We start from the raw sequence: 25,800 nt of genomic DNA on the forward strand, positions 1-25,800 counted from the left end.
ATTTGCTGATTTTTAGTAATTAGAACTATACAATTTGAAAAACTACACAAATAAGGTATTATTTTGGTTTTCCAGAAAAAAAAGTGTTTTTTTTTTATTATAATAATGGGTAAATGAAGGTGATAATTAAATTGTGGGAGATGTGTACGCAAAAACTAAATTGAATCAAATATCAAATTTCGTAATCAAAATTACCAACAATCAAGACGAAAAATCAAAACTAAGCTTCAATTATTTCAATAAACAAGTTTCCTAAAGTATCCGATTTAAATTAAATGTTTTTAAATACAGGGATTTCCATTTAAATAATCTAATTTGTATCAACTTTTTTAAATCAATAGTATCTAACCAGCCATATTTTTTAAATGGGTTAGTATTAGGCTGTTTATGATTTGCCAAACAAAATTAGGCGCAAATCATACGTCCTAATACCAAGTAAATATACAGGGTGCGGCAGCATAACTTCCTTTTTTTAAATGCGCGCCATTCAGTTAGTTGATGTCATAGTGGGGCGCTAGTGGTCTCGTTCAAGAGGGGGTACTGTAAAGTTTTGTCCCGACACGGTTCAGTCGCCATCATGCGTTGGAATAGTGAGGAGCGTGCCTTTGCCGTTGAGGCCTACTTTTCAAGCGGTTGTTCGGTTGTTGCAACACAGCGTGCATTTCGGAATCGCTTTAATTTAGCCCCGTTGGCTCCCGTCCCGGACCGCAAATCAATTGTTACATGGGTCACTACATTCAGACAAACTGCAAGTGCGACAAAACGAAGAACTGGAGTCCCTCGGCCCGTTAGATCACCTGAGAACATTGAAGCAGTGAGAGCTTCAATGTTGCGATCACCACGGCGTTCTGCGCGCAAACACGCATCTGCCCTTGGACTATCCGATCGTTCTGTGAGAAGAATTCTTCGTGATGATCTTCATTTTCATCCCTATAAGATGGCGATAGTGCAGGAACTTACAGAACGTGACTTCAATTCTCGGATGAACGCGTGTGAGCTTCTTCTTGATGTCGTTCCCGAGGGTGCTATTGTTTTTTTTAGCGATGAAGCCCATTTTCATTTATGTGGGTCGGTTAACAAACAAAACATGCGCTACTGGGCTGACACCAACCCTCGACAATTGCATCAAAGGCCTTTGCATTCACCCAAAGTCACAGTGTGGTGTGCAATTTCCTCAGCTGGAATTATTGGTCCCTGGTTTTTTGAGGAAAATGAGGTTACAGTGACAGTGAATTCGGACCGGTATGTAAATATGCTACAGAATTTTTTTTTCCCACGGCTAGAAGAGTTGGATTTGGGGGACACTTGGTTCCAACAAGACGGTGCGACAGCACACACTTCAAGAGCATCGATGGCTGTTTTGAGGGAACACTTTCCAGAGCGCCTTATCTCAATTAGAGGCGATTTGGAATGGCCGGCACGCTCTCCCGATCTGTCCCCTTGTGATTTTTTTCTATGGGGTTTTTTGAAATCCCTGGTTTATGTGAACCGTCCAAGAACCCTACAAGATTTGAAGACCAACATCGAAGAAGAAATTGCCAACATAACACCAGCTATGCTAACAAGAGTCATGACAAACGCCAGATATCGGTTTACGCAATGTATGGAGAATGAGGGACGTCACCTAACAGATTTGATCTTCAAAACAATGTAAATAAAAACTTTAGACATGTACCTACATTATAAAAAATAAATAAAGATTTTCCGATGCACACAATAGTTTTTATTGAGTTTTGAAAAAAGGAAGTTATGCTGCCGCACCCTGTACTATTATGAGAGATAAAGTGGTTCAAATATGATTAATGAGTTTTAAAGTGGTTATGAATCAGTCATCTCTTATTAAACTACTAGTCTGACGTAAATGTTTTAAACAAATTTAAATGTTGCGATGTTTTGGATTGTCGACTCTACTTTAGATCCCTTATGTCAACCGTAGGCCGAAAAAAAAGTAGAAAATGATTCATATATGGTTTGCTTTGGTTACTTTGAAAATATTTTATCTCAGTTTCTAGAATTATTGGTTCATTCCTCTTTTTTCATAGAAAAAAGCAACGAAGTAACTCCCTTCTGTACACTATATACAGTGTGTCGTATTGAAGGGGAAGAATAAATACAAATTTGAAGTTTTGCACAGTAATACAGTCATACTCAATACACCAATTTTCGAAATTTTGCTTCGCGTTACAGATATCGGAAAAAATAATTTGAAGAAGTTGTGTTCCGAACGTCATTCCAACCCCACATACCAAATTCGCATTTTCAGTTTTTGATTTTTGGATTGATTGGAACAGTTTGTTTATATGATAAAATCCTGCGTCATGGAAAGAAAGATATCCACAATATGATCTTTAATAAAATAAATAACACTAACAAAGATGAAACGGAAAACAATAATTTTTAGTTGGTAACTTTTCCACGTGTCTTCTACTAAGCTCTACAACAATTCCTCTGTTACCAAGAGCAATATCACCAAACAATCGGATTATTTCCAGTTTTTTATTAAAAGTGCAATTATTACTTTCCATAGTACTAGCTTGTCGAATAAAAACAGAAACTTACAATAATGAAAAAACTAAAAAGCCAATTTTCACATAAAATTCGGTATGCGCGGTTAGAATTTTGAACAACTTTTTCCGATATCTCCCACGCGAAGCGGTTTGTGGATTCGTAGTTAAAGTTTCAATTTCAGTTTTGTATTTTAAAAAAATGAACCATCAACCTGTATTGGTGTGCAAAACTTCAAATCTACATTTATTTATATTGGCAAAATATATTAGAGTCTTCATCTTAAATGCGACACACTGTAAGTACCCGTTAATACTCTCTCGTGACATTTTAAAAATTCCAATTCCAAGGAAGTTCGAACACAAAACGGTCTTTAAATATCCATTTCGTTGGCGTGTTGAATCGATCGCTAACTGCCTATATTTTCTTCATTAAACAACCAACAACAAACACAACTTTGTTTAATCGCGTCCGACGATAGTTTTATATAAAATTAGGTTTGTTTTGACAAAGAGTAAAAAATGACCCCGGACAACGTAAACCTTCCCCGTTCTACGCGTACGCGATGACAAAATCCGTAAAACAATCTGATTTATCGGACCCTCACGCAGGAAGTACCGCTGTTGGCGTTTGATTTACGATTTTTTTTTCCCCGCCCTATCGAGTGACACGAAAACGCTATTTTCGGTGAACGCACATTGTCCGTTGCAGCGGTGCCAAAAATTAATTTTGAAAAAATCAGTTAATCTCCTGGTGTGGATTATTTACATCGTGACAAATATATGCGGCAAATAGAGAGTTTGAATAACAATGGGACGTAGAGTGTTTCTAACAAGGGGGATGATCATTTTTCTTGGTTGCAATCCTGAATAGTCGCGACCAAGGAGATTTTGCTGCGTCCTGGCTCTCTAACTAATACTAAACCAACGAAGCATACGTAATTTCACAATGTAAGAGTTTCGGTGGACGTTTCCAATCCAATCCTTCTATACAACCGGAGCATTGCGGGCCCATTGCCCAAACTAGGTTGCATTAATTCGATTATTTTCTAGTTACTTAAAAACCATAAAATTGTTTATTATTTATTATTATTATACATTTCCAATAAATAATAATACTTTTTTTTTTCAATTTTCGAGCCTTAGAATTATAAATAAACTTTTGGCAGAGATGTTTTCTACTTAACATACTTTTTTTAACCCTGAAACCCACTAGGTAAATTATAATTTTAGTCATTCTCGCTGTCATGACATGTCAGACTCCCTACCCATACACTCAAAGTCATATTCGGAGGTCTCCGAAAAATAGTCATTTTCTGTAAGGCATCGAAGCTCTGGGCTTTTAAGATGGTGATGGTGGTTTTTTGGGTCTTGCAGTTTTTTAACGGTAACTGGCTATAACGGGGTCAGAGGACACTAATAACATTCGCATCAAGTCTTTATTCGTGGCAATGCGCGATTTTTTTTGGGTGTGATGCTCGCGATATCGGCGACAATCTTTGTGACGTGCCTCTTGGGCCTCCTCAGAGATCTGCCCAATAGGCGCAACACAATGTTTAATAATATCTGTGGAATGGTTCAGCAGTTTGTGGACGGTATAACACCACGAGTAAAGACTTATATTTTAAATATTTCTTCTACAAGGTTTTTCTTACTAGAGACACTCCAGAATTGAAACAAAGTTTTTTTCGATATTTCGTACATTCCTAAAAACGAAAAAACAAAAGCGGTCTTGTAATTTTGAAAAAAAAAATTTTTATTTTTTTTATTTATTTATTTTTGATAAAGACACGGTGCTGTCAAAACAATTGTCATGTCATAATATATAATTTCGTGAAAATCTGAACTTTTAGTGCTTATTTATTTTGAAATTTTGAGTTTAAACGTGTATACAAAATGACAACAATATGTATAAAAATAATGCATTATAATTGGCTCATTGCGCAAGCAATACATGCGATAAACAACTTTAAGAGCATATTAATTGTTAATATTTTTATCACTCAGAGGTTGACATTTTTAACTGGCATAAGTTTTGCAATTATTTGCTACATTTTTCGCAAACAGTTTTTAGTAGTTTACACCCTTGCCTCATAAAGAAGAAACGCAAATACTCTACTTGCAATACGAAATATTGTGATGGATGTGTTTCTACCAAAGCACACGCTCCTTTACCGACCTCGTCTCCGGCAATTGGCAATAGAGGGCGCTCCGCTCGTCACTACATACAGTACACACCGACCAATTTTTAAACCTTCACAGTATATAATTATTGCAAATGCTATTTTTTTTAATTAGATTTTATTGTAAATTATTATTAATCCATGAATTAACGGCAAAAGTTCCCGCAGCTTCATACAAAATACATAGTGGCCACTTTTCCAGTGAGTAACTTTTATACGAATAAAGGCAAAAGTTGTATAGTTAGGAGCTACACTAAAATTGTAGATAGACATGAATTATGACATTAGTATGTTATAAAGAAATGCAGAGTGATATATTTCAAATATTTCTATGTTGGTAGTAGTCGTTCCACAAAACACGACAATAACGAAGACTCTCATTTTGAACACTAAGACTTTTGTACAACTTATTTTTATAAAATTGAAATACTAATTTTGGTTAGTTTTGGTTAGTTTTGGTTAGTTACATTTACATTCCATATTCTATTTAACCAATCTTCTATCGTTAATCGTTAAAAGTTACCTACACAATTCCAATACAAAGGTATGCAACCCTCTACATAAAAATGTCCCACAAATACACATTTTAAGGTACAACAATGCCAAATTCGTATCATCCCTCACTTCTCTTCCGTTACTGGTTATTGCTCAATTCTCATCGGTCTAAAAGTTCATCATCTAGAGATTTGTAGGTATCCTGCCAATTATTTGATTATCTCTAAGCCCGCTGTCTCGCACACGCGCTCGCTCGAATCGAATATGTTTGACAGCCACCTTTGATGAAATAAAAAACTGTCATTCGCAGAATATCCCCTCAAAGGAATCCGTAAGAGGATATCACAGGAACATATCAATCCCTGAACGCCTTAAGCCTTATTAATCTTGTTTTAAATTCGTCGCGACGCAATCCATTCATTCTCCCCCGCACCCTCAGCTATCTTTGCGGTCTGTGCTTTATTATAAAACGTTCGGGAATCCGACGGGGGCGGAGGCTATCTGGCTGTAGGGGCTGGTCGGTTATCGGTAACTTCCTAAGTGGCTTATATTTAATAAAGTTGGTCTGGATAATGTTCGTTTCCAGGGGTAATTTAATTAGGCATATCGGCCGTTTGAGGAGCACCGATCCTCGATGGTATTATTCGCTTTGATGGCAAAGGATACCGCCGCCGTTCAGAAACGGTTTCGTCCCATGGGTTAAAAAAACCAGGTTCCACTGCGCATGCCAGCACTAAACAAACGCGATGTCATACATCAGCCGATCAGCTGATATTTCAGTTGCAAGGTCAATAGATTGATATTTCGATTTATAACTTCGAACCTATTTGACAGTATTGTTAAAGACCATAAATACGAGGGCAGCGCCAAAATTTCCAGGCCTGAATAATCGACCTTAACTTCAATACGCTTTATTAACAACTCAATCCCTTATAGTTTGTCTGAAAAATGAGCTAAAACAGCCTCTTTTAACTCAAACCGTTAAACCGTCTCCCTCTTCTTTTTCAAATATCCAAGCAAATAATAGTCTAATAGTATAATAGGACTATAGGGAGGATGATCTATCTGTTGGAAGGAACAACGTCCTCGACGTTTTGCACTTGCGTAATATTTAGCATTAGTTTCTTTAAAATTCATCAAAATCCCAAAAGATCGTGGCCATCACCTTTTTTGTTGACTCGCAGACTCTGATAGATGATAGAGGGTTCGGTTCCGACCCACAGAGTTCCAAAAAAGACCGCGCACACTCGACCCGGCGTTGTTTTTGAATAGCCGAAAGGTTTGTAGGAACCCATCTATAGGTATATGAAAATCCTCATCTGGAACTAAACAAAGCGCGCATAGAAAGAATCAGCACGTTCAAATACCTAAGGTCCCTGATTACAGATAACCATGACCCAAATATAGGAATGAAAAACCAAATTTACATTGCCTTCCAGTTTATACGGTGTCGAGTTTTGGACACTGAAGATCAACATCTTAAACCGTTTGGAGGCATGTGAAATGCTCGGCGAATCTTAAAAATTTAGTGAACTGCATGAGTGATCAACGAGGAAGTCCTGAGAAGAGCAAAGACACGTCGTGAGCTCGTCACAACTGTCAAACTAAGGAAAGTAGCATATCTGGGACATATAATGAGGGGCGAGAAATACCATCTCCTCAGAACGATTATGGAGGGAAAGATGACCTGGCTACATAACATACGCCACTAGACTGGATACCGGACAGCAGGAGAACTTTTTAACCTGGCAGTAGACGAGCATGCTTTGTCAACGTAGTTGCCAACGTCAGATAACTGAAAGAAAAAGATGAAAAAGAGAAATAATCAGCTATAGTCTACACGCAGCTTCTTCAATTCGAACGATCTACACATAATATGATGTCACGATATACTGAGAGTAGACGGACAAAAATAGAGACGCTCATAAACGTTGTACTAGCATACTCTCCATAATGAAGATCTTCGACCCTCTCTACAGCTCGAAATGCCTACGTAATTAATTAGAGTCAACTCGACAAATCATCATTTGACATTATCAAGGTTTGAAAACACATGCTCTTTTCGCCGAATTGAAGTTTGTCCCAAATCTGTTTGAAACAATCCCGCGAGAACGAACCTAAAAACGTCGGCGTCTGGATTATTCCGGAGGCGCGTTCCACCTCTCCGCGGCAATTTGCTAGCGCTAGGGTCGCCTGTAATATGATTAGGTACCTGACGTTGATTTATACGGTAAATAATGGCGAATAACAGCCCGCCCTCGTCCTCGTAACATGTGAAATTCGCGTTTCCCTCCGCTTTTCGCCGGAAAATTAGTTGGCGACGGAAAACTCCCCTCACGCCGATCGGCTCCGGAACAATCCGAACCAGCACCAGAATACGCTATTGGCTACATCGTGAGGAAACGTCACGTGCAGTAAGTAAAAAGTTGAATTAAATATTTGTTTACATATATATTGGCAATGTACTGGTGACGAGAACACCATTTAGCAACAATTTAAGGAAATGTACGTGGCCCCGCCTCCAGATGTGTATTACGTTCTTTCTATACAATAGTATATTAGGCAAGTGCGGTAAACGGCATTTGACTCACGAGTTTATCTGACACTAGCGGAGCGCAGCGGAGCGAGTTTTTAATAAACGAGTGAGTTAAAAAGTTTACCGAACGTGTTGCATACTATACTTTTTCTACGACGGTCAGTTTTTGGGTACATTTTCGCCAAACAACACGAAAACATTCACTGACAAATGTCACAATTCAAAGCGTGGGAAATAACTCCGAAAACAACCGATTGCTCCTAAACCCGTGCGGTAAAATCCCGGAAATGTCCGAAGTGGCTCGGAATCATGGGAAACGAAACTGACGTGGTAAAGGTGACGCTTCCCGCACGCTAGATCGGTGGGTAATTAGGTATTTTACAGACACTCGCTCCGCTGGTGTCAAATAAACTCGTGAGTCAAATGCCGTTTACCGCTCTTATAATATACTATTTTCTCACTTGTCTTGTAAACAAACTCGCTGTGCTCGTCTAAAAAAAGAAAGTTGATTTCCTTTAACACGTAAGGTTGTTTTGTCAACATTAAAAGAATTAATAAATGAAAATCTCGGTTGATTTTTAATACATTGTATATTACAACAAAGCTTCAAACTTCGTTTCCTTTTTTAATGGCCAGGAGTAATCTGCCATAATTATTGCAACGTTCCATCGACCATGATATATATTTGCGCTCCATTTCTTTTATATCCGGGGAACCAGCATTCACGGCAGCAAGATTTTCGGGCAAGTAGTACAGATGAAAGTGTAAAAGGTGTAGTTATATACTCATATTTCCCTAACATGTTTTCTCCAATGTTTTTGTAATTTGGATAGTGGATATAAGGTTATAAAAAAACCCATGCAACTTTTTCATATTCGATCATGGTATTCAAGAAGTCTTGATCTTTCATTAATCGCCTTATTTGAGGATCTACAAAAATTCCTTCCATTAATTTTGCATCTGAGAGAGTCGGAAATCTTCCACATAGGTATTTAAAACATGCTCTATATTCATAAAGCTTACATGACTTCGTCACCAATGTTTACTATAAAATAAGCGTAGTACTGTTTTTTAAACGGGGGTTTAATTTTACGTTTAAATTTCTTGACCACAAGATAACCACGCACAAAGGCTTGGCATTTTAAAAAGGCCTCGCGGTTTCTTAAAGACATTCCGCCACGGCCCGACGCGGCAATGTTTTGACTACATATTTGGGAATCTCAGAAACTATGTTATATGTCTTATAGCATCGCCAAAGTTATTAATGAACTATTCTTATTGAAAAATGTTAAGCCAAAATTATTTGGATAACTTTTTGAGAAGCAGTGTGCCTTGCCTATTTTATATAATTTTTTTTCATGAGCCAGCTCGTCCGTGAGTAGACTGGTAGTTTTACTATTTTTGTCTCTATAGTATTAGTACAGTATAGTATAGTATAGTAGAGGAGATTAGTAATAGACTCTTGTGGCCTGATCAGTGAGGCACCTGGTATCTTACAGTCCTTAGCTTAGCTAAGTTTTGAGTCACCCGTTGTATTTGATGACGCAAGGGAGCAAGGACAATTTTCAAATTTTTTTAAAAATTTTCTAAATTTCAAATTTGGAAAAAGGGATCAAATTTTAGCAAAAATCTTTATCTAGATTATTCTTTAGTCGATTGTTGTGCAATTTTAAAAAAGGGGGATATTTTCACCGCTCTTTTAAATACAAATGTTTGGCTTTTTTTCAAACATTGCAAAATGACACTACAAAGTTTTATTTAACACGTGAAATTCGAAATATTGTGAAGGTTTTAAATATAACATTAGTTTTTGAATATTTTGGTAAAGCAAATCATTAACAGGCAAAATATTTGGGGGCCAAGACTTTTGGTTTTTTATTTATTTCAATGAAATACTTACTGTAGCTGTTAACTAAATTATCTTACCAGACTACGTGCTCTACTCGGATTTTCTTTGAGCACCTGCTACTACGAGTATGTACTTAGTTTTTATTAATACCACCAAGCGACGAGCGATGTAGAAGTAGCCAATATCAGCTACTTACGATCAAGGCACAATTTCTAAGCTACAATTGCGCTTGGTATTATTGGCATTTTAAAAGTGCGCACGCCATCATGGCGAAACCGCGTATCCCGTTACGTCGAAACGAAACATAATCCTCCCCGTTTCGCGGACAAATATAAATTAAATCGCGTGTCTGACGATGGGGATATTTACTCTGAAACGTGGGGTATAACGTTACCGGAATATTTTCCGCGTGGAAATTATGCGGAGTCTAACGTTCGATGCGACGGGTTAAATATTTTTCCGTAATTAGATGGGTTTCCGGTTTCCAATCGTCGTCGCGACAATAATTCAGGACCGCGGCGGTTTGTCGGGTCGTTCGTTTCAACCTCGTACAATAAACAACAATTATTAAAACCGAAAGGAGGGAGATGAACGTTGTCTCGGATGACCGATTTCCATATTCCACATTTCTTTGGTAGAACACGTTACATCTGCTTTTCTCTCTTTAATCCGTCAATGAAAAAAATCGGAGTTTACAGAATTCCATGCGTATGCGGCAAATAATACATCGGAGAGACAGGACCAAACAATATCAACTATTTGTGCTGAAATAAGGGTTCTAGAAAAGTCATTTGCTTAGTTTATTATAAAAGAACAATGAGAAGAACAGGGAATCTTTGACTACCACCACTCCCACTGCATCCAGTAAGTCTAATTTGCAGGGAGGATTTTTATCAAAAATTGCGGTTATCAGCAAATAAGGAAAAATTTGGCAAAATTGAAACACGTAGCCTTACAGATTTGAAAAGTACCTACACGTACGTTGTATATTAAAGATACTGGTCCAGTTATAGATCTGCATTTCCAAGAAGCAAAGGTAACAACCATAACTAAATGCCTCTATAATTAGGACACGTGGGGTACTTTAAACAAAAAAATAAATAAATCAACGTGACAAAAATATGTTTATTTTATTGGTACGATCGTTCCCAATACCTTAAGTGTTCAACCAAATTCGCCAGTGGGTGAAAAAACGCACTCCCGCTTTCAACAATTCGTATCGATCCTGCTAGGGAAATCGTTCCGGCTTATTTAACGTTTGGTCTGCGGGCACGGAATTCCAATTTTTTAGACGTCGTCGTCGCGTTTGATAAATAATTGACGACGGGGCTAATAAAAGAATCCGACGACCGAAAGGGGGTGGTGTCTCCGAAGACACGCCACATCAAATATGGCTTTCAATTATACGTATTCGTAGTACGCGACGCGTACGGCGAATAAATGCGAGTGAGGGCTTTTTGTCAGACCTGGATAAGGGAAAAGAATCCTACAGGGACGTATTTGACCGACCCGAATTCCAGTTGTCATGGCAATGAGGAAAAGTAATATGCAAAATGACTTCTAAGATATCTTTCACATGAAGCGTGTGACCGGGACTGACCGTCGGCGCTGACGATACGCGCGGATTTTCTATAAGCGACATACTGCTTTCACATGCAAGTAGCATCAAAAATAATCCATTGCCATATTTGTTTAAACAATGTAGCTCCGACGTAGGGGATTGTGAATGTGAAATTACTCATTTAATTATACGCGCCGATCCTGACCGTACGCTCCAACTGGAAAGGCTCTAATAGTACCATTTGAGCTAGTTCATTTGTAAGATAACTGTCGATGGACTAATATGTATGCGTACACGATATGTAATGTGAATTGGCGATAGTTATAGTCATTTGTACTATTTAACTAATAACCTTGCGAAGTCAAAATCAACCGCTGATTATTGTAAACCTGCTTACTTTTTATTTATACTCGGTAGAGAGATATAGGGATTCGGTTTTGTGATATTTATTTAAAATTTGTATAGTAAGTGATTTTGTTTTGTAGTAGCCAACTTTCTTCAAATCAATCAATCAATCAATCAAACCCCTGCAACTACATAAACTACCAATTTTGTATAATATTTGCCGTTCATACAATGTCTGATTTTATAACTACAAATAATTCCGAGAACAACTCAAAATAATAAAGGAAATTATTGCGAGGATAAAACTTGAATAATTTTTGCGAAAAAGAATCTAGGGTTATGTCATTTCTGAGTTAACTGGCGAGTTTTGAAGAGTAGGCAACTTTCGTGGCAAATCTCACGATGTGATCCTATCTAGGTGGTTAAAGAATTTAGTATTATATATTATTCAATTCTATATACTTGACTATCAACATCACACAACATCGGTTATCAATGATCATAAAAACTTATAGTTTACAGATGAAGACAATATATCTATATCTATATATAAAATAATGAAATCTGGGAAACCCTTACACCTTCAAAAAAAAATTTTGCTTTGACCAGAAAGATGTTTTAATAAAATTTACATATACAAAACATTCTACTACATCTACTACTGGATTCTTAAATTAAATTTTATTCTGCCCGTTTAAATCGATTCCATTTAAATTCTGGGTATTCCTAAACGATACTATAATGGAGAAAATAATGGATACAATAATGGAGAAAAAGCTCTTGTCTTGTGTCGTAGGATCGACAAAGTAAATTATTTCGATTCGATTTCATTTGATACCTCTTTTTTTCGCAATGAACGTACGAATTTAGGTAAATACGCGCCTGTATTGTACCGCATCACCGGGAAAGGAGTGGGAGACACGGGCGGCCCATCTTGAATTTAAATCAGGTCCGTAATGGAGGGTGCGTATAATTGAGTTTCGGATCCCTTTCGTTCAACGCACCGAGTTTTCGTTAGGAAACGTCGTTTTGCGATATCTTTCGGAACGTTTGAAGTTGACTGACAGCCCGATAGACGTTCTACGAGCAAATGAGATTTTATGTGTGAGACCAATACAAACTAGACACGTTATATGGGTGGAATGTTTCCAGCGTAATACATTTGATGCTCGAACCATGGAGGGAAGTACATTCCGAATGAACCCACAGCAAAACTGACGTGCGTTCACGCAACTCATTGCCGAAAGAATTTCCCAAATGGACATCAATGCAAGTGAAGAGGGATTTTTAAAAGAAGCCGTTAGATAATTTTATATAATTCATCTCGATAATTTTTTCAACGTCGTTTCAACAATTCCTGTAATATCAGCAGGGATGTCAGCAACCGTAAGAGACACAGGGTCCGTTATGTTGGGGAAGTTTAAAAGATTTTTATAAACAAACTAAAATCTGACACCAAAAAGATTCCAGAGTGCGTTTATGAGGAATTGTCCAAAATACGCCAAAAATGAACGTGGGATTAGCGCATTATTAGAATTTTTTTTAGGAAGAATATGATGATATAAAGAGAAACCGATTTTATTTCATTTGCTTTCGTGATATACCATAGATTTTTTTATTTTTGTTTTAGGGGGAGCATAAAAATGCGTTTCGATGATTTAGAGACATTTATCAATTAAATTTATAATAACTATGTTAAGATATTTTCTTTATAAGATAAAAAATGCAAAACCTAAAAATCTTATTTTTGACAAAGATGGCGTCATTGCTATGAAAAGATCAGCTGATAATACTAACTTAAAATTCTAACAAAAAAAAGTAGGGTTGGACAACGCATGATCCGTTTGCAACATTCCGTTTGTACGATACCCAAAATCAGGTTTACTGAAAGCGAATGGTCTCAAATCTATTAAGTTTGGTTTATTTAAGTAACGTTTAAGTGCACCGGTTCCGATGACCGTTAGCGAAAAGTTTGCGAATTTACAGTTCAGAAGTACGAAAAAAAAACCGCATCGAGAAAAGAAACATGGCCGCCATTTACGATCATTGCCACACAAATATCCGATTTATTCCGTGTCCGGCTATTTTTCAATTCGATTCATAGCGGATCGGAACTTTTGAGTTTTCCGTGTTTAAAATGCCGGAACAAATACTTGGAAATTCGGAAACTTTCCGGGATAGCCATTGTACTTTTGCTGTCACTACGCGGAAACCCGCGATAGACGCGCCAAACTTTCCGGGCCGTTTATCTTATTTAACGGGAAATTTCGCAGCGCCAACTTAAAAACTCGTACGTCCAGCGAAATCATAGCCGGTGGGCGTAGTTAAACTTTTGAAAAAGAACGCTCGCAGGATTTCGCCGCGGGAGGTCAGCTAAATTGCGATAACGTTTCCGTGAAAAGCCGCTGCCGATCTGGCTAATTCCATCCCGACCGAATACAAAGTTTCCTTTCTTTCCACGTGTACACCGATAGCTTATCGTCTGGTAGAGAAGAAAACAGACACTTAATTGTAGATTTCGCATATCTTCAATATTTTGTGCTTGAAAAATGAATACGATGTTTTCAAGAAATATTTTTCAATGCAGCAAATAGCCTTCTATTAAAATGTTTAAAATTTTCATTTTCAATTTTTGAAGGAGAAACAATATATTTCTTTCATATTTTCAAAATGTACTAAAGCCTAACCAAGTGTAACGACTGGTCATATGAACTTCAGTGCACTTTCTAAGTATTTTCTTTTTTCCATATACTCTAGAATTATTTAGATTTTTCGGAACCTTAGGGCTTAATCCCAGTGTGTTTCTCTTTTCATTTATGTTCTGTTTTCGAACACGAACGAGTTATAAATCTGAAATGAATTGTAAAACTTAGTGACGATGATTGTTCAGGTGCAGTTGCTGGCAAGGGTCGCCGTGTTTCTGAATTTGTTGCTGAGAAACGAGAAAATGTGTTAAAAGTTCTTGTGCATAAGGACAAAGCGGTTCCATCAGGTCACCAAAGAGAATTACAGAAAGAAAAGAATCTGTAATAAATGAGGATGAAAACACGCCATCCTTGCACAAAATAATGTCTGAAATGGGTTTTCAGATCGAAACAACCCAAAGCAGGAAATCACAAAAGAAAAAATTATATGCTGGCGAAGACGATATTTGAGAGCAGTTAGAAGGGAAAAAATAGCAGCATAAAAATTTTAAAAGTGCGATGCAAGCTTTCACGGAAGGATAATAAAAACCACCTGGCGAAAAAGGTTAATAATTACTTAGTTATTTTATTAAGTAATCGACAGAACAAAGTTCTAGTAAGAGATTACAGTACTTAAATTCTATTTAACTAAATAAACCACGGTATACAAGAAGTGCAACTTACTAGTGCTTGCCGCCCTCAAGGAGAGTTAACTCCGATCACCTAACATAATTTACAAGCATAGTAAGAGGCATAACTTTATTTTGTTAGAGCTATTTTAATAGTACGTTAAGCTATTAACCATAAATAAATCGATACTTAAGGAATTGACAGAACGCACATTGTACAAAGGACAGCTTGAGTATTGGTGGCATATTAATCAAAATGAAGACTACTTTCAGTAAATACTAGACCTTATTCCTCCTTGGTCCGTTATAGTCATGGGTAATACCAACCACCACTCAAGAAAAAATACCCACTTCTTCTTGAAAAGAAAATAACATCATTCATTGGCTCATAAGAAGCAATTTCAGCAAGAAATGCTGCTACTGAAAAATTCAACAAATTTTGAATGTTTATAGATTGTCATGATTTTTCAAAGACAGGTGGTTCATCCATATGCAAATACCAAGAGTGGCTTATCACATTTGATACTGCCACGTCTCTTTTCCACTGAAGGTGGAGGGGAGACCGAAGCAATCCTACTATACTTTGCTCACTTTGCTACCGATTGGAAGCAGTAAGTATAGGGCCCAAGCAGCTCAGTTTCTCAAAATATGGGCGGGGTATAGAACCCTGGTTGGAAACCGGGGCGCCAGCTAGGACAAAACCCCAACCTATACTATAAGTTAGTGATAGTGACTAACTCACAAAGTTAACAAAGTTCGAACCCAAATAACCAAATAAATAATTAATAAATAAACCGGCACGTCAGTTTAAATCTCCATATATTGGCTCAAGTACACACTAAGCACAGGAAGCTTGGTTACGATCGATCGTTTACAAATAACTCTTACAAACAAAATGTTTCTATAATTGTGTACTTTATCTTTACCCTAACTGAGCTCTTTAATTTATATTGAAATTTGTATTTAATAGGAATAAAATTAACCGAAACGTAAATAGAGGCTTATCTGTGATCCTCCAGTTACCAGCAACGAACGAGTCGGGCAAGCTCTAAGATGGCTGTCCTGTATGCTGCCTACGGGTTCACCAGTCAGTGGGATAGGCACGAATGCTTATCACTCTTGGACGAGGCGATATGCACTGCAACGTCCTGAACCGAGCTAACTTGAAGACTTGAAGAATTCTTGGGTTGCAGAATTCATAACACGTGCTGTCCAATCCAACCAAATCCAGTTGAACCGGAACTGGGGAAGCCAGTACCAAATGGGCAGCCAAAACCAGTCCAACAATCAAAAACTGGTTCCAAAAGGAAAACCAAATCCAAAACCAAAAAAAAAACCCTACAAAACAAAATAATGAGTTGCGGAGTTCATAATTACTTGCAAAGTGTGAAATAAATTGTGAAACTTACGCCTGATGATCGTGGGTGGCGGTGAAGAGTGCCAGGTGCTAGGTTGGTTAGCTTTAATCCAGCCTAAGCTGTAATGTTGGGGACGTCCAAGCAAAATACTACCAACAAGACGACGATCCGCAACTTCTATACGATTTCAATCCGGTTTAATCCTCGAAAACTACGAGATGCCACAAACTTATTCGGATTTAAATCTTGCAACCACTTGCACCGGCGGAAATCGTAGGGCCAAAGAAACAAAGACCGATGAAGTTTCACAAAGTTCCAAAAAAAAGAGACCGATGGTGCTGGCAATACGATGTTCGGTTCCGACACCACTAGGGTCAATGGGCCAATAATGACAGAAGTTAATCAACGCAAGGAGACTAAATATTACCTAACTACTACCCGCTATTACCAATAATAATCAATTATTACACACACATGAATGAGATTACACAGTAACGTCTTAGGAAATTGAAGACGAACGTGGGCCAAAGGTCGAGTGCTTAACTGTACTAATGGCCGAGTGCATTCGCGTTGACAGAGGATTGAAATATAACCTCTCCAAAGGACTTTCGATGGAACCATTGCACATGGCGGACGTTGCTCCTGCCCGGTTCCAAAATATTTATAGAAATCGGTCGAAATTAGTGTTTAAAGAAAATATTGTTACGTATAGTCGTTATCTGACGTGATAGAGACGTAGTGCCTATAAGTTTGGGAAATAGTGTTCGTCTTACGCGGATGTACACGGATTTGTGATGTGTAATTCCATGAGGTGTATGTAAATACGGTTTCCGAATGTCCTATATTCACGCTGGTAACCAGGCCGGATGGGATCGGATATCCCGTAAAAGATGATTGCTGGAGCCGTTTGAAGAATCGGTCGTCATTTTATGACAATTTATTTAGAAGTTGTTTCCATTTTTGTATACGTTAAATAACCTGGAGGATGATGAATTGGTCCAGACCCTTCTCTTAAGAAGGCATTCTTTAGGATATCTGAATAATGTGAAAAATTGTGTAAGCTGGCCGAATGACCTTATGCAGTCGTGGCCATTAGAAGTAAAGAAGAAGAAGAACCTCTCCAAAAAGCAACAAGTGTAAATAAATGAATGGAAGGGACAAGAATAGAAATTGCCGTTAGTTCGGAAATAAGAAGGAATACAGGACGATCGTCTCGTGCAATCCAACCGCATTCCGCAGTAACATCTTAAATTGCAGCAAAAATGCAAGGACTTACACTTATTTACATTTATTTTAGGACATGCAAACCACACCAAGCAATGGAACAGTTACAGTGTGTTCGAACAGAATGAAGTAGCAATACCAGTAGTTTTGAGGATTAAGATAGTGTGCAATTGTGAGAATAAAACATTTAATAGGTAGTCTCCGAGAATTATTAACCTACATGTGAGAAACATAAGTCGAAGTAGCCAATGACAAATTGAAACCGTTACAATACGTAATATAGTAATATTAGACATCGTGTATTTTTGATGTTTGTTTTTAATGTGAATCAGCTCATAGGTTCTAAAATAAAATATTTAATTTTGTCCAATCAATATTGTAATAGTTGCTCTCACACTCACACAAAATGTGATTAACAACTTTGCATCTGTTGAAAATTTGCAAAAATTTGAAAATAGGTGTCAAATTGATAAAATTTGGGGGATCGGAGGGACAAACTTCGATGAGAGAGAATATTCAGATCGCCATTCAAAAAAAAAAATTGAGCAATATAAGATGGGGCGGTGCAAAGGGTGGCTTTTGAAACGACCGGAACTCTTCGTAAAACGAATATTTAGGATCGCTTAAAAAACTTATTTCATTTAACTTTGTTACAGAAAAGAAGTCAACTTTTGTAATATCTCCGGCGCGAGTTTTACGACCGGCGATATAAAAACTTTTACAGGTTAATTTTGCGATATTATACACTTCGCTTTAGATGCTAAAAGATGATCTCGTCCGGGAGAATTTCTTTTTTATATCGGATTCGGAAATTAATATCTATAAAGATGGGAATTAAATGCCATCTTTAATGGGCATTTACTCAAGGTTAGGTCAAGATAACATCGAGTGGTTTGATCAAAAACACAAAGAGGAGGGAACAGCATAAAAATAGTAATGACATTTTACCGAATGTGAGAACAACACTCATTTCCTCACTGTGTTGGCGAAAAGTAGCCCTCAATTTAATGGCGGTAGAATTGGTTACATTTTTATATATTTTATATATTATTAGACCTCAACTTCCTGGATATACTTGTGGAAAAATCATCTAACATCAATTAAAAAAACAAAAAACCTAAGAAAAAGAGGAAACTAAACAAGAAGAATCAATGTAAAATGCAAGCATTTCTGTTCTTTAATATGAACATCGAAAATTTTAGGAATTTATGGCATTCCAATTCTAGGTCTTCTATCGGTTGTGTTTATTACTAGAATATTCATAAATATATCACGAAGAGCTTTCTTCTTCTTAAAATTCCACCTTCTGTCGAAGGTTGGAAACCATCATGGCAATGCGGACCCTGTTGACAGCCGCTCTAAACAGCTCGGTGCCGCTACATCCGAACCAATTCCTCAGATTTCTCAGCCAGGATATTTTTCGCCTTCCGACACTTCTTTTTCCTCGGGCCCCTCATTAGATGTCACCTGATTCAGCGTCCACGCTTCCATACCATACAAAAGGACGGAAAACACGTAACACCAGCATTCTTAACCGCAGGGTCAAACTTAGGTCTCTGTTGGTGAAGAACGCTGTTTGTGCTGCTTCAATTCTGTTTCTGCCATCATTAGTAAATGTGCTAAAGCATTATACAGATATTGAAGAATCTATAAAAAATAAATATTTTCAAAGAATTCCCTATCGAAATTTCGAAAAAGTGCAATCTGGCTCTCCGAAACTACCCCTAAAACTGATGGAGAAACGAAATTTAAGCTTCAGAATGGAATTTCATGGAATCTGTGGTCGCAACCACGATCTCGCAAGAAAATGACATTTTACTTTGCACATTGCACATAACTGCGAGATGTTCGGTTGCGTAAACTATTATGGAAGGACGCATCCGAGTTACAAAAGGTATTGGCAAAAAATTAATAATCACGCGCTAAAGAAAAGAAAAATGCAAAATTAAGCATCTATTGCGCAAAACGCGCAAATTAATATTTCTTAATGCGGAATGACGAGGCATTCGTACAATTACCGAGCGATTTTACGTATCGAATCGTTCGAGGAAAAAGAAGCAACGAAAGCGACGAAGATGCATGCGCAGGCTTAATTTGTGTTTGATGGAATGTGCGAAAACCACTTTCAAATAGATTAGTCGGCACGCATGCACGAAAAATCTCCTTAAAATATTTGCATAATGAATAAATTTCTAGGAACAAAACAGAAGAAGAAAGTAATGCAAAGTAAACTTTTAAAAATTGTATTACTAACGTGGGACCAAAGGAAGACTTTATAAGCCATTATAAACTGTGCAATAGTGACTTTTTAGGCTATTTAATTATCATTTCACCTCATTTTTGGAGAAAAAAAAATGCTATTGCACTTAGTTTTGCATTTTTATGTCTTGAGAGCTGATATTGCAAGGCTTGTGTGTGAAAAAGTTCTATTAATTCTACGCAGTGGTTTTTGGTTGGTGCCCTTTTAAATATGGAGAGCAATAAGCAGCATTTTCGTCATATTTTACTTTTTTAACTTCAGAAAAGGTAAAAATGCCGTCCAAGCGAGAAAAAAATTGACGGATGTGTATGGAGAAGGCGTGTTAACAGTACGCCAGTGCCAGAACTGGTTTGCAAAATTTCGATCCGGCAATTCTGATGTCGAAGATGCACCACGGTCTGGAAGGCCGGTCGAAGCTGACAAAGATGCGATAAAGGCGTTAGTTGATGCAAATCGGCGAATAACCACACGGGAGATCGGTGAGAGATTAAATTTGTCGAATTCGACTGTTTATGGCCATTTGAAAGGCATGGGCTCGACCTCGAAGCTCGATGTGTGGGTGCCCCATGTCCTTACGGAGCGAAATTTGTGTCGTCGCGTTGACGTGTGTGATTCGCTCCTCAAACGTCAAGAAAATGATCCATTTTTGAAGCGGATTATTACTGGGGACGAAAAATGGGTTATATACAACAATGTTAAACGCAAGAGGTCATGGAGCGGAAAAGATGAACCGGCTCAAAGCGTGTCAATAGCCAACATTCACCAAAAAAAGGTGATGCTCTCCGTTTGGTGGGATGTCAAAGGAATCGTTTTTTTTTGAGCTTTTGCCGGACAATACAACGATTAATTCAGAAGTCTATTGTCATCAACTGGACAAATTGAATGATTCACTTAAAGAGAAGAGGCCCGAATTAATCAATAGGAAGGGTGTACTGTTCCACCAGGATAATACGAGACCTCACACAAGTTTGGTCACTCGCCAAAAACTTTTACAGCTTGAATGGGACGTACTGCAACATCCACCATATTCTCCAGATCTGGCGCCTTCTGACTACTATTTGTTCCGGTCCCTGCAAAATTACCTCAAATGAAGATGTCAAAAACCACTTGAACCAGTTTTTTGCCAGCAAGGACCAAAACTTTTGTGAGAGGGGAATTATGTTACTGCCAGAAAGATGGCAAAAGGTGTTGGACGAGAATGGCCAATATATAATTTAATAAAATATTTATTCATTATACGAAAACTGTCTTTCATGTTCCCGAAAAAAAACGAAATGACTTTCCGAACAACCCAATAGTTCTAGAAACACGCTATGTACGCCAGTGGCTTTGCGTGTTCGCGGAAACGAGATATCCATTTCCCGATACCTTTTCCTACGCCATTAAACACCGAATTGCAGCAAAAGTTATATCCGCCAGCAATTATTTTGCATTAAATTTTGTTTTATGACGTTCAAACGTATTGCATCTGCATTGCTCTACCAAGAAATCACATTTTTCCTTCAAACCAGGAAAAAAGTTCTGGCAATGAAATGTTTATACTTCATAAAACCAATTTTAATGTATCTTCAGACCTATTAGTATTCATCAGTGAAATTCATGGGCATAGGATACCGAAAATTAAATGAACTTTTTCAAGGCAAGTAACCGTTTCCGGACATTGGATTACAAAAAGGTTTTTTTTTGTTTTGAAAAATACTATCGATTTCCGTTTGGTTCACGGATGCCAAACTAGCCTCTGTGATTGGTCATCAAAAGCTAAAAATTAAAAAAAAAATAGATATGTATGTGTGAATCCATTTTCTACAAAATTATACACCATTCATACATTTTACTCTTCGAATATTAAAAAAAAAACTTTTTCAAATTTGCCGCGATCAATGGCAGTCATGAAATAAATTCATTTATCTACTTCCGTCTGTAAAATGTACTCGGATGTTTTCGGACGGCACTGTAACGCTATATACAGGCTCGTTCCTAAGTTGGATTTTATTTTGTAATAGCTTACGGAACGCGTAAGAGCAAGCGACTATTTCAAACACAATTTTTTCTGTTATTCGAATATAAAATTAATCCCGTTGCTATGTAGAGACCTATAACATGCAGCAAAATAAAATTTATTCATTAGATACATACAACATGTAAACACGTTATTTTTATTAATTTTTTTTAAGTAATGCTGAAGAAAAGAAAACATAAGTTAAAAAATACTAAATACATTGGATTGCTTACCCCAGGCGTGCTGGACTGCGGTCCGTATGGAAATCTAGTCCATTCGAGCTTTTGTTCGCCAGTGGTATCGAGGAGGACAACTGAAAATAAAAACGCAATGTTAGTTTTATCTGCTTAATTCGGCTCACAACAAGAACTACAAAAAATTCACTGCTCTTTTCACTTGCACTCGCTTTTCTCATAATTTTGTCCAGTGTGTGCAAGCCAACCGTGGCGGTCGTATGCCAGAAATTACATTTAAAATGTAATGCCACAAGATTATCTTTCGGATAAATAAAATTCATGTCAATCGAATAATCCATCGTGGTTTTATTGCGACTTAAAGCTCTATAGAAAAAAAACACCCCTTATAAGAGTAGCATAGTAGGATGTCGCCGCCCATTGTATAATAATACTTCCAGAGCTTCCGTTTATCTAAATGAATTTGATTTAATTTATAGTTCTTGAAACTAGGTTCTCCTAAGAATGGATATTCTCATTTTGTCGCACTCGCTTATTATCTCATTAAAGTGACAGGTATAGAGCAATCGCTCTCCTTATACGATTAAATTTAGATAACACCCAGTGTAACGGCGCCATGTTGGCTTCTGTTCGCGATCGAGTTGGCGTTTTGTACTCCTCCTGCCACCCCCCGGGGTTAATAAGGCTCGTCTTTGGCGAGTCAAGGGTAAGGTGTGCGGCGTAGCTGAGGTGAACTTGGAGATTAAGTTTAAACTTAGTCCGGGAAGTCCGGGGATGAGTTTCGCTGACGGCAACGGCGTTGTCGCGGGGATGACGACACATTTCGATACTCTCGCACACGCTTTACGTGACCGCACAATCCTACGTACACCGGATCCTCGAGGGGGTTCCCTTCCTCGGGCGAACATGCGGTTTCCCCATTGCCAAGACAAAGCGAATCGATCGTTGCGGATCCCGTAGTCATATTTATTTATGGAAAAATTGGCGTCTCGTTCTATTGCCGACTTCACGACTCGATAACTTTAAACGACTCGAAAATGTCTCGTCTCCACGCGATAGGGTTCCTTTGTGCGATATAAACGCGGTCTGGGGAATCTTCGTCAAAAACGGCAAATGATTTTAATTCTCCTTCGTTGGTGAATTTCGCTGCATAGACCGCAGTTTGTTACTTGGTCGACGCAGGGGCGTACGACCATTTCTTTGGACCAAACGAAGAAGAAGAAAAGAAGTTTGAACTCGTATTGTTCATTGGACTATTGAAAAGACATTTATGATGATTAGTGATGACCGGAAAAGGAATTTATATACAATTTCCTGCTATACCCAGGGCCAAATAAATATTGAATAATTTTCTGGTGATCTTCTTTACAAAGATTATGTTTGTCAAAGAACGGAATAAAAATTTGCCAGAAACCAAATTCGATAGCCACTGAAAGAGTAACAAAACGAGAACCATAACCATTTCATTTATCTTCACCTCAATGAGTATTAATTTTAAATAAAATAAAAAGATGATTTTAACAGTAACAGACAAACCAGTTTCCGATCTCCAATTAAGAGTCGGTATAATAAAACGGACAAAAATTCCCGCCGCCGCTGGACAGCGAACAAACGAAAATCTCTTTGAGTCGTTTCCGTCTTCTTTTATTAATAAATTAAGCTTCCATAGCGGAATACAATTATCTTTGTTTTCCGGTCCGTTTTGAAATGTAATTATAAAGCCTTTTTAATCGCGAGCTCGAAAAAAGGGAGACGCGGCCGTTCGAAGCTCCTTTTTTTTCGGTAAGCAGTGTAATACCTTGAGGGCCGGATAATGATAAATTCGACGTTAATTAAGGACTGCGTCGAATTCGAACGGGCGACAAAAGTAGAAACATTTATTTTTTTATATAATTTAATATTAATAATAATAATAATAATAATAACTGAACACTCTCATTGCTACCGTGAAAGCATTCAGCGACGATATTAAGATGTTGGATAGGATAAGTGCGCAATAATAATCAAGAAAGGAAAACTTGAACTCCAGCAGCAGTTCAATAGTTGAGAATACCGAATGACCTGATGAACGTCGAAATGACCGAAACGTCGACCAACCTCGAAAACTCCTAATATTCTTTAGTAAACAAATTATAATCAGAGAGACGAGACAAAATTTAAATTACTAACCGACAAGGACCTATAAGATATGTATAAGAAATACATTCAGTAAAATTTTCGTAAATGTGGTGGGAAAAAATTGAAACTTTTTTTAGTCTTCAAACGAAATATATCTCTGCGGTTTTAAAACTAAATGTAAGTTCGTTCATATAAGCCTATTTACAAAACTAAACAGAAATAGTTGATTTTTTAAAAAGAAGTTAATATTGATTTTACCATAGATTGTTTTGCTTTATATTTTAAACTTGATACATTCATATTGGATTCGCGTCAATCTCCGGGTTAATAATAACCGCACTTTAACCGGAACCGAATTGAACCGCCTTAAAAAAGTTCGATCTTTGGTTTCCATGTCGCCGGTTTAATTTATCGCATTCGCAACCGAGCCACATAATGTACAGTTATCTAAGTAGATTATAATGTTGCGATTCCACGATCATTTGAACAGTTAATTTCAGGCTATTGGTAGTTCGTATGATTTGTGGCCGTAGACGATATAAAGAGCAATATTTTACCGCACACGGAATTTCGAGATTTAAACTCTGTAATTACGTTCCGTATTACGGAACGCTTTTTTCCTTTGTTTTTAATTCGGTTCTATTTCCGAAAGATATGTTCTCCGGCGATCGCATCGCGACACAAATCCTCTTTTGTTTCTACTGCCGCGCAAAGTCAGGCGCTAAACACCTGTCGAGTCATTTCGAGCGTTTCCGGTGCTTTAGTCACGGCTTCTGGAGCCATCGCAAAAACCCAAAAACTAATGGTTTTAGAAAATGTTTATGTACAAATCGTTTATAGCGCTGCGCTCATATAGTCTAAAATCTCGACATTCTGGTGTCCTTTAAGCAATCTCAATCGATGCCACTTATGAACTTCTTATCCTCCTCTGCAAGATGCAAGGTAAAAACTCTTGAAAAAAAAAACATTAGTAGTTAATTTCCGAAAAACCAAAATGATGTGTTTTAGGGCGGTTCAAATAACAATTCTGGTGAAGTAGTTAATCATACATATTTGGGAGATACTCTGTTTCGTTTTTTAGGAAAATGGCAGAATCTTCGGTAACCAAGATCCAACAGCGCACAAGTTAGCATGTCATTTAAATCTAAATTCATCTCTTGGAGAGTATTAATATAGGTTTTTAACGGTACCATTGTCAGCTGTTTTTCTAGATACACATATCTGGGGTTTACGCTTTTTTGTATTTTTGAAAAAGCCCATGTAACTTCTTCAAATGTTTTCTTGTGTTCCTTTGCGACTTGAGTGTGGTACAACCGATTTAGAAGTTACTATATTTAAAATGTGGATTCCGGATGTCAATTCTGGGACTTAAATCATTTCTCCTTCCTGAATAAAGTTTTTTTCCTCTTTTCCCCTCTTATCAGTTTTCAGATAAACGTTTCAAGAACCTGTTTGTTCATTTTTTATTATTATTAGCGAGTGTTTCTGTTAGAATAAAAGAAGCAATATCTTCAGGGACTAGTGTTATAGGAATAATTGTATTTCCTTATAAACACGCTTATCAACCTTGCTGCATAAGTTGCAAACAGTTGGCAAGTAAATGGTACCATCAGACAATAAAGTTGGTATTAAATGTAGGTAGGACTCGGTTTTACCTATTTGCCCATCGGTAACTATAAAAAAAATGACCCTAAATACCTTTTAGCGCTTCCAACTTTTACTTTTAATACCTAACGATCAGCCTTCCATGACAGGTTGACGAGAACTATTTTAATATTGCGATTTTTTTATAGAACAGGATAAAAAACACACCTATGTTCCCTGTTTCGGGAAAAACTGGTGGTAGCTTTTGGATATTTTT

At 37.4% G+C, this 25,800-nt stretch overlaps 1 protein-coding gene across 5 annotated transcripts in view; it reads right to left on the reverse strand.

Annotated features, from left to right (window-relative positions):
* The window catches only part of LOC132706855 (ephrin type-B receptor 1-B), a 340,303-nt gene that overhangs the window by 72,230 nt on the left and 242,273 nt on the right, over nucleotides 1-25,800 (reverse strand). For all 5 annotated transcript variants that reach the window (XM_060678452.1, XM_060678456.1, XM_060678453.1 and 2 more), the window contains exon 3: nucleotides 21,861-21,940. In XM_060678452.1, the coding sequence (XP_060534435.1) occupies nucleotides 21,861-21,940 (80 nt within the window). The remainder of the gene's footprint in view (nucleotides 1-21,860; nucleotides 21,941-25,800) is intronic.

This window comes from Cylas formicarius, unplaced genomic scaffold (assembly GCF_029955315.1).
Source record: "Cylas formicarius isolate icCylForm1 unplaced genomic scaffold, icCylForm1.1 PGA_scaffold_8__14_contigs__length_24414737, whole genome shotgun sequence".
Classification (NCBI taxonomy): domain Eukaryota; kingdom Metazoa; phylum Arthropoda; class Insecta; order Coleoptera; family Brentidae; genus Cylas; species Cylas formicarius.